The sequence below is a fragment of the Prionailurus bengalensis genome, chromosome E4 (genome assembly GCF_016509475.1).
Source record: "Prionailurus bengalensis isolate Pbe53 chromosome E4, Fcat_Pben_1.1_paternal_pri, whole genome shotgun sequence".
Classification (NCBI taxonomy): domain Eukaryota; kingdom Metazoa; phylum Chordata; class Mammalia; order Carnivora; family Felidae; genus Prionailurus; species Prionailurus bengalensis.
In genome coordinates this window covers 10,056,694-10,069,420 of record NC_057360.1, presented here as the reverse complement: position 1 = coordinate 10,069,420, position 12,727 = coordinate 10,056,694, and the positions used below count along the sequence as shown (strand labels likewise).

The 12,727-nt window shown below is 59.3% G+C and overlaps 1 protein-coding gene across 4 annotated transcripts in view; it reads left to right on the top strand.

Annotated features, from left to right (window-relative positions):
- Positions 1–12,133, top strand: part of CD247 (CD247 molecule) — a 73,654-nt gene extending 61,521 nt beyond the window's left edge. The window contains exons 2-8 of one of the 4 annotated variants that reach the window (XM_043568237.1): positions 5,263–5,366; positions 6,334–6,390; positions 6,908–6,988; positions 8,116–8,151; positions 8,948–9,004; positions 9,674–9,715; positions 10,906–12,133. In XM_043568237.1, the coding sequence (XP_043424172.1) occupies positions 5,263–5,366; positions 6,334–6,390; positions 6,908–6,988; positions 8,116–8,151; positions 8,948–9,004; positions 9,674–9,715; positions 10,906–10,971 (443 nt within the window). In that variant the 3' untranslated portion in view covers positions 10,972–12,133. The remainder of the gene's footprint in view (positions 1–5,262; positions 5,367–6,333; positions 6,391–6,907; positions 6,989–8,115; positions 8,152–8,947; positions 9,005–9,673; positions 9,716–10,905) is intronic. The other 3 variants (XM_043568238.1, XM_043568241.1, XM_043568240.1) reach the window with 3 other exon arrangements.
- The last annotated feature ends 594 nt before the right edge of the window (positions 12,134–12,727 follow it).

Here is a 12,727-nt window from a genome sequence, read left to right as displayed (position 1 = left end):
AGGCAGGTTTCCGACAAGGCCTGTCCGAAGAGAAGGAGAACTCCTAGGGATGATGATCGGGCGCTGTCCCACGTATTGGCCGCCCGCTACGGGTCATCTCCATGCGTCCATGGTCTGGTCTGTGGGCCAGGAGGCCAGGTCCAGCCGAGTGCTGAGCGCCACTGAGATTTTCAAAGAGGAGGGGCTGCTGGGATTCTCTGCGCGCTCCCTCACTTGCTGGGAGATAGGGTTCTCGTAGGGGCTGGTGGCTGACGGTGTGATGGCAGGGGGCTGGGGAGTGACCAGAGTCCAGGGTCCCAGTTCAGCCAGGCCCTGGCCATCCTGAGCTGTATCAAGTCTGTGATGGGGATTGCGGTGAGCAGGCCGGGCAGTGACCTCACGACCGCGGACAAGGGCAGGCTGGGCGCCAGGCTCCTCTTTTCCCCCGTGTTCCAATCCCGTACTCAGTACTGGACGTGCCTGAGTGCGGACGGCCAGCTCTTCCCAGGCTCCAGCTTGCTCTGCTGGGCAGGGGGCATCAGGTCATGCTCTGCCCAGGAGTAAATAGAACGACTTAAAATACCCCCGTCTTGGCCTGGCCTCCATCTGGGAGCACCTGCCTGACGCCTCCAGCCCTACGACACCTGGATGTGCTCCGGCCCACCTGGACTTCAGTCTCCATGTTTGCTCTGTGTCCAGATGCAGGGCTCTGGCGTGGTGGGGACGTGTGGATGGGGTCACCTGCTAGGCCTGGGGAAGGTGGAGCGGGCATGGGAATTGGGGCCGAACCCCCTTCTTTTCCGAATTAGCTGAGTGTGCCCTGTGCACAGAATGGCCCGTGGGGGTCCAGGTTGGACAGATGAAGGCTCGTGGGGTCAGAGCCCATCCCCAGCTCTCGTCCTGCAGCCCGGCCAGAGGCCGTGGCTCTCCCACTTCGCAAATAGGGCTTGTCCCCTTTCCCTGGCTGGCCACCGTCACCCCTAGGCCTGTGCTGGGAGGCTATTGTTAGCTTGCTTTTGTTTTCCTCAACCCTACTCCTCTGATGGGAGGGCAGCATCTTCTGAATGGGAAATCACGTGACTGCTCAGAAGGCAGCCCCCTCATCAAATGCCCACTGGTTCAATGGTGACGGCCCCTGTGCAGGATCTGGTTCGCTGTGTGGCTGTGAACACCGGAAGTTAGGGGCGCCAGTGTCTCTCGTCCTACCCAGTTGAAAACAATTTTATGCAATTAATTTATTTATTAAAAAAAAATTTTTTTTTTTTTTTCCGAGAGGGGTTGGGGAAGGGCAGAGGGAGAGGGAGAGAGAGAGAGAATCCTAAGCCATCTCCACATTGGGGGCGGATCTCACCACCCTGAGATCAGGACCTGAGCCGAAATCAAGAGTCAGACGCTCAACCAACTGAGCCACCCAGGAACCCCTCTCATCCCACCCGGGTTAAACGTTCCTGATACTATTTGACCCTTTCTCTCTCTCCAAAAAAAAAAAAAAAAAAAAAAATGTGTTGGTGGTGATTTGGGGGGAAAAAAGTCAGCGACAATAATAGCAGACACGTTGTTATTATTACGTGCTGGGCCCAGCACCCCGTAATAAATATCTTATTTAATCCCCACTATCACCTGATGAGACAGGTCGTGTTACTGGGGCAGAGGGCAGGAAGTTCGATAAAACAATTCCTGTCATACAGGAAAGCTGCCGCCTTGCCTTAGAGCCTGTGAAACACCTCCCTCCCTCCGGGACTGAATGGGATGCGGGTTGCAGAATGTGTGCTAATGGATCAGGAAAGGAGGCCGCCGGAGCTCTGCCTTGGGGGTGAGGGTGCAGGGAAGAAACCGGAAGCAGGAAGCAGGAAGTATCTCTGCTTCATGCTTTTGGGTTGGCATCCCGGAAAACTACGTGCTGTTCGAGGGAAGCCCCTCCAAGCTGTAGCCGTGAGCCCCATGAGGGCAGGGACTCAGAAGCCCTCATCCCGAGGTCAGACATCATTGTCCTTATGGAGGAGATTTACAAGAACACCTCCCAACACGTTTTTTTCCCTTTGTTTTCACCACACCCGGAGGGTAGAGGTGATTACCCACCATTTTGCAGATGAAGAAGCTGAGGCCCAGAGAGGTGACGCGGCTTGCCCAAGACCACACAGCGGCTTTGTGGCAAGGGGAGGGCGAGAATCTGCCTGACACCCCACCCGGGGCCCCTTCTATTTCAGCATCCCCTGGCATTGAGCAGATGCCCAAGAAATATTTGATCAGTTACATAATCGAGTTAGGTCCTGGGTCCCTTTGGGGAAGTTTCCAGGCTATCACCGCCTGCCTCAGGCCCGCTGCTCCCAGCACAGGCACAGCTGGACCGGGTGGAGGAAGATCCTTCCCCGGGAAACGTGTTGCGGTTAATATCCTCTCCTTGACCAAACCACACACAGCATACTTGTCATCGGCCATAAAATCACGCTGCTCTTTAGAAAGAAAGGAAGACAGAGAGAAAACCTGTCCCTGTTACTTATCTCTGGGGGAGGCAACCAAGTCCCCTCCCCCCACTGCGCTGGCTCTGCACAACAGGAAGAAATATTTCTTCTCATTTGTTCTAAATTTACTGTCCAGTCATTTTTCTGTCCTCATTTTATGTGACAGGCAGCTGAGCGATTTTTCTCCCAGCCCTTTTTCTGAGTCTCAGCCACCCCCATAAATTGCCGCCGACACCTCGTCTCCAGTCCCCAAAGAAAAAAATCACCCCCCGGCGTTGGTGGTCTTTGCTGGGGGCTGGCTTACCTCCTAGAGGGTTTCAGCCACCTACCTGTGGTCAGCAGGGGACTTCTGGCCCTGCCCCGGGGGCCAGCGGGCAGGCCAACCGTGGGTGGACCCCCTCAACTTCCCTGAAAAGCCCAAGCTATCTAATGAACGTCTACTCTGTGCTCCAATGTCCAGGGTAGAGGCTTGGTGGAGGGGACTCTCAGAACCCGACAAGTTACGTGGGGGGGGCGGTGGGGGGGGAGCGCTTTGTGGGAGGCAGGCTCTTGCACCTCCATCCGGTGCAGAATTTCGGGTGCAGAATCAGCCATTGAGTGGCCAGGGGCGAAGGTGGGGGGACAGGAGCCCCATTTCACGCCGAGTGGAGGGGGCGTGTTGGGCCCGGCAGGCGGGAAGAGGAAAGGCAGGTGGGTAGGAAAGGACTGGTGAGCCCAAGGAAGAGCAGTATGTTTTCCACCGGAGCAGGAGAGGCAGCGTGGGGAGGGTGTCGGGGAGCTGGGCCCGGATCGGGCCTGAGCCCGGCCTGATGAGGAGTTTGGACTTAGTTCTGAGTGACCGGGTCATCAGTAGTTTCTGAGCAGGGGCTGTGGGAAGGGACGTTTACAGAGTTCAGCTGCCTGGGGCCCAGAGGGGGTCTTGAATTCGGGCGGGAGTCGTAGGCTTGAGGATTCGGGGAGGGGAGGGGAGGGGAGGGGAGGAACCCTGCCGCCGCCCTGAGTCACACAGCACGCGGGAGAAGCCCAAACATCGCTCCTGGAGAAAGGTGGGCAGGGCCGGATCCAGGGGAGGGGGGCGCAGAGAAGCACAGTCCCGGCCGCCTCTCGCGCTGTGTGTGTGCTGCTGGGGAAACCTGAAGTTCTGTGTGTGTTTCTGCGTCGTGCTGTTGGGAGGTTCTGACAAGTTATTCCGTTAAAGGGGTGCCTGGCACATAGTAAACATTAAAGAAATGTTAGCATTTTCACCCTGTTTAACAGAAGAGGCGGCTGAAAGGGTGACTAGCGTGCCGCAAGTCACCCCACTGGTAAGGGTAAGCCAGCGCTCAAGGGCAGGGTATCCGCTCCCACAGCCCCGATCCGGGGGCTGCAGGCGGCCACCAGAGGGCACTCTGACCTTGGGAGAAGCCGCCACTGTGGGCGGAGCTTAGCTGGCAGGGGCGGAGACAGGTAGCGGGCCCGGTACACGGGCGGGGTCGCTGCAAATACCTGGCAGGAAGTACGGTCTGAAACCCAGGTCTCACGGTGCAGCGAGCTTTGAAATAAACTTGCTTTTATTTAGCCAAGACATTTACTATGTCTCCTTCTCCAACCCCGTTGCCCTAAGATGCCAGCGTAAGGGGCGCCTGGGTGGCTTAGTCGGTCGAGCGTCCGACTTTCGACTCAGGGCAATGAACTCCGGGCTGGTGGGTTTGAGTCCTGCCCCGGGTTCTGTGCTGACAGCTCAGAGCCTGGAACCTGCTTCGGATTCTGTGTCGCCCTCTCTCTCTGCCCCTCCCCCACTCGCACTCTGTCTCTCTCTCTCTCTCAAAATAAATAAACACTAAAAAAATTAAAATACCAGCGCCAACTAAATGGACAAAGGTTAATATGGCAGCGGGATTAGCGGCTCACAGGCAGTTTGGGGATACGACAGGCTAGATGGATTTCTGAGCTACCTTTTGTAGGGTGCATCCGATTCTACCAGATGGCAGAGCTTCAGGGAGACAGAGGGAGAGGATATGTAGAGGGAACAGTGCATGCAAAGGCACAGAGGCAAATGGTCCGGAGGAGCAAGGTGTGACCCCGGAACTATCAGTGTGCAGGGAAGGGAAGGGGTTCAGGGACAGGGACAGACAAAGCTGAGGCCATGGGGCTGGGACTGGTGAGTAGTGAGACTGCCGGGTTCAGGCTGGGAGGGGCTCACCAAATGTACCTTTGTCTACTGCTTATGAGACTCCTTGGGGCCCAGGGGAGGGAGGCCCAGCCCCAGACCCCACTGCCCTGAGGGGGAGACTGCTCAGTGCTCCCAACCAAGGAAGCAGAGTCAGGAAGGGGGAGTTAACCCCGGTTCCCACAGTCCTGATGAATGATCTCATCCGAACGTCAGTCCCGTTCTCTCCCTGTGGGTAGGCCTTAGGGAGCCACATACCTGACTCAGGTGGTGCCATTCATCCAGACGTGGGCATCTTATTGCAGAGGCTTCCAGAGTGCACGGTTCCTTTGGGCGCTCACACACGGCTGGGCTGCAGCGGGCCTAAGGCAGCAGTCCTGCGTCCGCTGGACAGCTTCACTCCCCCGCCTAGTTTCTGCTTCCCTTCGGTCTTCCCCAGGATCTGTGACCCCACCAGGTGTCATGTCTGGCTGTTGGGGGAGGCTGGGTTTTTCCCTTGGCGCTGGTCCAAGGGTATGGGAGAGAAGCTGTGGTCAGATGGGGTGTGGGGAATGGATTCAGCCCCCCCTTGTCATGGTTTCCCTGGCCAGTCAGTTATGGGGCCACTCCAGGATGGTGGGGACGTGTCCTGTCACCCTGGGCCTGGCTGATCAGTCTCATCTCTTGGCACAGAGGCGCAGAGTTTTGGCCTGCTGGATCCCAAACTGTGCTACCTGGTGGACGGAATCCTTTTCATCTATGGCGTCATTATCACTGCCCTGTTCCTGAGAGCAAAGGTGGGTACCGTGGACTCTGGGGAGCAGGTGCGGGCTCCCCTACTTGCAAAGTCTCAAGCATGGGCAGGGCCCAGAGCATGGCGTCCCCCGCAAAGCAGGGACCAGCCAAGCGTGCCCCTTGGGTGGGCTGGTGTCTCCCTGAGCCTGACAGAGTGGAAGGGGCAGCCTGATGCCGGGGTCTTCGCGAGGAACCATACAAACGTGTAAACATCCCAGCGTCCCAGGGCAGCGGTACTGCTGGCAGAAAAGGGGCTTTAGGGAACTAAGAGCGGGAGGTGGGGGACCTACGGTCCCTCCCCACGTCCTGTTGTCCTACTGCTGACTGAGGCCCCGCCAGCCTGTCTCTGGAAACCTCAGGTTCCGTGTCAGGAAGTGCGAGGGTGAGCCCAGAGCTCGGGTTTCAGCAGGTGCCTTGCAGAATCTGGATTTCTTGGAAGGGCTGGAGCTGGGGCTGGGGGGACGCCGTGGTGCCAGCAGAGGGTGGAAGGAGGCTGGGTCCTTGTTATCACTTGGGTCCCCCCCGCCTTCTGCTCTTTTGGATTGTCGATTTGGGCAAAAGATGCTATTTGAGAAACAGTCTTATTAATTTTCGGTTTGAAAGTTGGAACAGCGCTGTCCTAGATGATCTCTCGGGTGGTTTCCAATGCTGTCAGTCTGTAGGATCTGTGAGATCTGTTAAGATCTCCGCCTCAGCGGAGAGAACTGAGCCGAGAGCGAGGTCGTGTGTGCCTCGGGGCAGGTCCGCAAGGACCCTAAGCTAGCGCCAAGCAGGGACGCCTGAGGTCACGATGGGAGTGCGCAGCCTCCGTCCACCTTGGAGTTGCTCTCCGAGGCCCCGGGGGGGGGGGGGCGGGGGGGGTGGCGGCGGCGAGGGCAGCGCCGCCGCCCGGGTGGGGGGGGACCAGCGCGGTGGCCGCACGCGTCCCCGGCGGACCCAGCGCTCTAACCTCGCCGCCCCCTCTTCCAGTTCGGCAGGAGCGCGGCCGCCCCTGCGAGCCAGCAGGGCGCCAACCAGCTCTACAACGTAAGTCTGCCCTCCCGTCGCCCCTCCCCGCCCTCCCCCTCCCCCCCAGGGGACCGCGGCAGGGCCCGGGCTGCAGGCTGGCGGGTTGTCGAGCCTCCCTAGGGCCCGGGAACACGGGGACCGTAATCGTACCCGCCGCGTCCACACGGTCCTGCTTAGGGCGCGCTGGCCGGTGAGCCCCTCCCACCCGCAGGTTGCAGGGGCCCGAGGCGGGTGGGCGGGGACGTCAGTGGGTCTTCAGGGGCCGCAGGGAGGAGGTTTCACTCTCCTGGGGCAACGGGACTTGGGTTGAATCTATTTACACACACACACACACACACACACACACACACACACACACAGAGTCACGGGGAACGCACGTTCGTTCTCTGAGACGCGGGAACCCGGCCCGGACCAGCTTCCACCCCAGCCCTGCTCCTTTCCTTGAGAGCCACGCCCAGAGGGAACTCCCAGTCCCGCCGGCCCAGCCCTCAAGAGGGTGTCTTTCCAGTCCCTGAGCCTTTCCCGTCGGTTCTAGGAGCTCAATCTGGGAGGAAGACAGGAGTATGAAGTTTTGGACAAGAGACGAGGCCTGGACCCTGAGATGGGAGGGAAACAGGTAGGCATTCCTGTCTCTGCCTGTGTGTGCCAGTGTGGGTGTGCTCAGCGGCCGCAAGGAGAGAGCTCCTCGGTGCCTGCGCGCTCTTGCCCCCTCCCCCCCCTCCATCCTATCCCGCAAGGGCCCTAGGGCCCTAGCACAGGTGGACCCATTGCTTCCATGCCCTTCTCTTCCTCCCCCCAATCCCCCCGGGCTCCGTTCCGCATCGCAAGGGACCTCCTGTACGTGAATGTGACACCCTTGTATCCAAGGTCCACCCGCTTCCCCTTAAACTTCTTGTCCACCCTGAGATGCACACACAGTGGGGCCATCTGCCCCCCAAAGGAACAGATCTGGTGAAGAGGGCCATACGGGAAGGGCCCGAGGCCACTGGACAAGGAATTCTGGGTCCCAGGTACCCCTTGGAGCGTGGTGGGGCTCCAGGCTCCTAGTGGCTCTGTTCTCTTGGCTGTGAGCTCCACAATCTGTGGGGACTGGAGACTTAAAAGCAGGGCTCGGCCCAAAGGCCCGCTGCCCAGGGTTTAGGGTGGCCCTCCCTTGTTGTTTCTGGTCACACCTGTCTACCCAGCCCCCTGTGTCTGAGCCCTGTGCTGGGCCTGCCGTTTTAGAGCGGACGGGCGGGGAGGAGAGGAGACCCTGGCAGTTTCCTTGGCCCCAGCTCTCCTCTTCCCTGGACTAGGAGGGGTGAGGAGGGGTGGAGACGGAGGGGTGAGCAGTGCTCCCCCACCGAGCAGTGGCTGGCCCTGCTCCAAATGAAGGTACTCAGTACCTTTCCTTTTCAGCCAGAAATCCCACTGATAAGTTTGTGATACGTATCACTATGTCTGCAAGGGGACACGCAGACTGGCTCTCGGCCGAGACCCCGCGGGCAGGGCTGGGCCAAGGAGGCCATGCGGGGAAGTGAACCCTGTGTGCAAGGGAGCGTGCAGTGTGCACTAAGAAGCAGAGGCTGAGGTAGAGCTGTGAGGGAGGGGGAGATGGGGGCAGGGCTGCAGGAGGGAGCTGGTGGGGGGCGGGCAGGCAGGTGGCCCCCGGGGGTGCAGAGGGGAGGCGCAAGGAGGCCGCTGCAACCCTCCTGCCTTGGGTCCCTGCTTCTCCACCTCTAACCTTCCCCTTGTCTTTCCCAGCAGAGGAGGAGGAATCCTCCGGAAGTCGTGTACAATGTGAGTACAGGAGGGCGGGCTGGAGGGGGGCTCCTGGTGACGGCATCGCTCCCTGCCCTGTGCCTTTGCCCCGCTTGACCTTCCCGTGCCAGATGCCCCACCTGCTCGCTGCCTGTGGCGGCTGGCTGTGTATAGAACAGCCTTCTCTTGCCTTCCCTCCCTCAGCCCCTGAGTCTGCCGTTGGAGTTTCCCTGTAGATGGCCCCGGGGGACGGCCAGGTCAGGCTGGACCAGTATAGGGTGGCGGGCCCCTCTGAGGGGCTCCTGCTTCTAGAGGCTGGAGTCTTCCTGAGTGTTGCCTCTTGCTCAAAGGTCAACCTCCCCCTCTGGGTGTGCATCTGATTGTGGTTTTCAGACTGTAGATGTGGGTCTGCCACGAAGCGGACCAGAGAGAGCTGACTCTCCTTCCTTCCTGCGATTGGTTGACCCACAGCCCGTGGTGTTGGCTGTGGAAAGAGACAGCTTGCTCAGATAAATGGTTCTGGGGGCTCCGGGGGCCCTCGCATTGTCCACATTCACGTTCTTTGGCTAGGATTCCACATTTTATCTTTGAACCTAACCTGAGCTTCTCAGCTCAGTGCAAAGGGCTGGCAGCTCAGAGAAGAGTCCAAAGGGCTGAGGAGAAGGGTGAGGTTGGAGCTGGTCGCGGACGGAGATGCTTATGTGAATAAGGACGGGAGGTTTGATTGTGTGAGCTCCCTGCCAGTGGGGAGTCGAGAGGCATCCTCTTCTGGGGGAGCCCACTGTCTTCTGCATAAGGTAGTGAAATCGGTGTCCCGTGCCCTCTTCTTTTCCAGGCACTGCAAAAAGACAAGATGGCGGAGGCCTACAGTGAGATTGGGGTAAAAGGCGACGTGAGTGCTGCTCCCTGATTCCCAAGAATTGGGTCAGGATGGGGATGCTCCTCCCAGGGAGCTCCTCCTCCGCTTCCAGATGTGCCTGCTGTAGGCCTCTGTTCCCACCCGTTCGCCTACATTCCCCTTATCACCTGCAAAAGCCCCTGTGATGGTTGCCAAGGGGCGAAGCATTGGCCGTACATAAGATGCTAAGGAAAAGCTGATGTTCTTTCGGGGACCGAGTCCCGATTCTAAGACACACTACGCTTTGTACGAGCAAGTCAAATTTGTCACCATCAGGAATTACCATGGTGCGCTCTGAGCCGGAGCTCAGAGCACTATCTGCTTGCCATTCCCTGGGAGCACGGATAGCAGCCAGGAATTCTGGGAGGGGCAGGGAGGCCCATTTGTTCCAGGTGACAAGCAGCGTGGCCAGCCCCCCACGCAGCCTGGGATCCTAGGACTCCGATGTCCGGGAGGGCCTGCATGGCTCACAGCAAACCTGGACCCCATCGGAGATGATCCTCACCTTAGTCTTCGGGCCCGAGGACCTTTCTAGCCCAGGGGCAGGGGTACCGGCTGGGAGACCGTCACCTCTGATTCTCTGGGGGCCCCTGGAGTAGAGGCCTTGAGCCGGAGGCCGCTGCTGACTCTGTGCCTTTCTGCCCTTTTGTCCCCCTCCCACAGAACCAGCGGCGGAGAGGGAAGGGGCATGATGGCCTCTACCAGGTAAGGTGGCCTCCGGTCTGCGCTGCGGGCCCTCGGTCCCCGGGTGCCGTCTAACCAGGGGCGAGGCTAGACGCCCACGTTCTGTTTGCTGGTGGCACCAGCTCTCGCCATCAGCCAGGCAGGGCGAACACGAGGCCCCCGAACCGGCTGGGCCCTGGGGCAGGGCTGGGATGTAGCGACTGAATCATGGCTCCCACGGTCGTGCCCACGGGAGCCCCCGGCTACGGAGGAGCAGCAGCTGCGCAGAGGCCGTGCGGTCTTGCCAAAGGGTCGATGTAGGCCGAGGACGCCACACGAGCAATTTCCTGCCTCTTCCTGCGCTGCCCCACACCCTTGCAAGAGGCCTTGCCTGTGCCCCGGACCCTCAGACCTAATACGACGGGTGGATGGGTGGGAGAATTGAAGGACAGAAAAAAAAAAAAAAAGAGAGAAATAGCAACTTTAAAAAGAAAGTGTCGTAGTCAGGTGTCTGGTTTATGCAAATCAGTGTGAATGATTATGCAAACGAAGGAGAGCCAACCTATTTCTCTAAAATATAATCCCCAGCGGGATTTTATTCGGCTACTTCTGGCTCCCCTGGGCCGTTCACAGTTTGCTTGACGGGCTCCAAGGTGTCAGGCTGCCCAGCTTGCCTGAGTTCAGAATGACGTCAAAAGGGCCCCTAGAATTTTCCTGTGTGTGGCTTCCTGGATCTGTCTTCTGGACCAGGGGGAGATGTTGTAGTGGGACTGGGGCCAGGACAGAGGACATAACCGTAGTGGGGTGGCCTGGATAAGGCTTGGGGGGGGGGACGGCTGAGGTCAGGGAGCCACTGTCTCCTTGTGACAAGTCCTGGCTTCCTGGAGGCCCAGGTGTCAGGGACAGCAGACTCTGGAGCGAACCCCGATTCCAGCTCAATGTTTGGGGAGGGTGGGGGCTCTCCTTCCTCTTTGGTCCAACAGGAGGTTCTTCTAGGCCCCAGACACTGTAGGGCTCAGTGCTCGGGAAGCTAGAAAGAAGGCAAGAATTTAGCTGGAAAGGAATTGCTTCCAGGTCATTCCTAGCAGGGCGTAGAACAGATTTTTTCTGTAGCCTTCTGGGGCCAGGCCCCTACCTGGGACACAAGGGGATCGTTCCACTTGGCCTCCAGGTAGCCTAGAGCCCACGCGGAGCTCTTGACCCACTTTTCTTTTCTGATTTGCTTTCACTAGGGGCTCAGCACGGCCACCAAGGACACCTATGATGCCCTCCACATGCAGACCCTGCCCCCTCGCTAAGAGCACCGGGCATTTCGCCAATCACAGGCCAGACCTGAAGACACCCAGATTGTGAAAGACACAGGATAAAGCGTTTATAACCCAGTTCACTCGTGTTTCTTCACCACCCAAGTATTCCTTTTTAAGAATAGGACGCTTCGCGTTGTAACATTTGGTCACGTCCATTTCCAAACCGTCATGCACGGAACGTCGTCCCTGGACTCTGCAGGGGAGTGCGTTCCCCCAGGGCTGAGGCCCCGTCCTCGAGGAGCCCGTGGTGAACCCCGCAGGTTCTCGGGTCTTCTGGTTTGTTGGGGACTGTGGACAGGCCCCCGTCCTGGAGGCTCTGGGCTCTCACCTGGGAGACGGGTGCACACTCCTCACAGCCATGTTCGGTCCCTGTTCTGTCAAGCCCCCAGAGAAACTCAAATGTTAGCACATATCCTAATAGGCTCCATTGTCCTGTCTGTATTTGAGTGGCTTTGCTCCTGCTGTAAATCCGGCGTCTGTTGTCAACCCGTGCCTTCATGTCAAGGTGACTTGTAACTGGGGCAAAGGGGCTGTCGTGCATCCCTGTGAAAGGTCTGTGCAGAGGGGACAATGGGAGGGGAGCCGGGGCACGTCCACAGTGGATGAGGTGGGGAGGGGCAGGGGGTCATGGAGCCTCCGTGGGGGGCACGGGGTGGGGTGCGGGGCACACAGGAGGGGGCCCTCCTCGGTCAAGCGTACATTCCCTCCGGAGAGGTCAGCGTCTGTGGCCCAGGCACTCAGGGACCCAACGAGCCTGTGCTTGCCCCCGCGGAGCTCACACTCTCCGGGGGGAAGCGAGTTGTGACCAGAGCGGCCCAAGGGGACGGAGCAGGTGCCCTTACAGGTGTGACGCAAGCAAGCGTGGGGGCGAGGGAAGGGGCCGGACCACACTCTGTCCAGGCCCTCGTTCACGTCGCGCCCCAGGTGAGAGACGGACGTCACCGGGAAGGTCTCGGCGGGAGGCTCAGCCCCATGCAGACCCGCAGAGATAGCCCCCCCTCCCCGCCCCGAGAGCCGTGGCGACTCTGGGGGAACATCGCCGTGTGATTACGGGGCACGCGACTATGAGTGGACAACCCTCTCTGCTGAGTTTTAATTTATACTCGTTTGCTGTAGCCTTACTCTTTCGCAATAATAAACGCTTTGGTGAAAATGCGTGTTCTCTGGGCTTTATTTTGGCAGTCCGGCCGGTGACGGTAATTTAGTCATCGGGCAGTCCGTCTGGTGCCCTTGTCAGGGGACAAAACTGACCTCCGGAGAGCAGCGTGGCTCCCTGGGGGGCACAGGTGGCCACGGGCATGCCCGGGGGGGGGCCCGGAGTGCCTCCATCTGGGTCAGTGGCCACGCCTGGAGGCCTTGAGTGCAGTACCAGTGGGCAGCGTCAGGCTGGGCCAGGTCTGTGGGGGGGGGGGGGGAGCAGGAGTGCAGGGCTTCCGGCTCCGTGCCCAGCTGGTGGCAGAGGGAGGCCAGCGAGCAGCCAGTCAGCAGAGTCTGGGACTTGCAAACAGCCGCTCGTGCCACTGCCCCAAACCTCAGTCTTGTGGGGTTGGGGGAGGGCCGGAGGACGACAGAGGTCTTCTTCCGTCAGGTTCCCTCTAAATGTAGTGGCTGTACGCGAGGCCCCAACTCATCAAGCTAGCAGTTAATATCGGGTCGTGTTTGAGATCAGAACCCAAGATCATGGCTGTTAAAAGCACCCCCCCCCCCCCCCAGGCACCTAGGATTCCGGCAGGAGTGCTGTGCATCT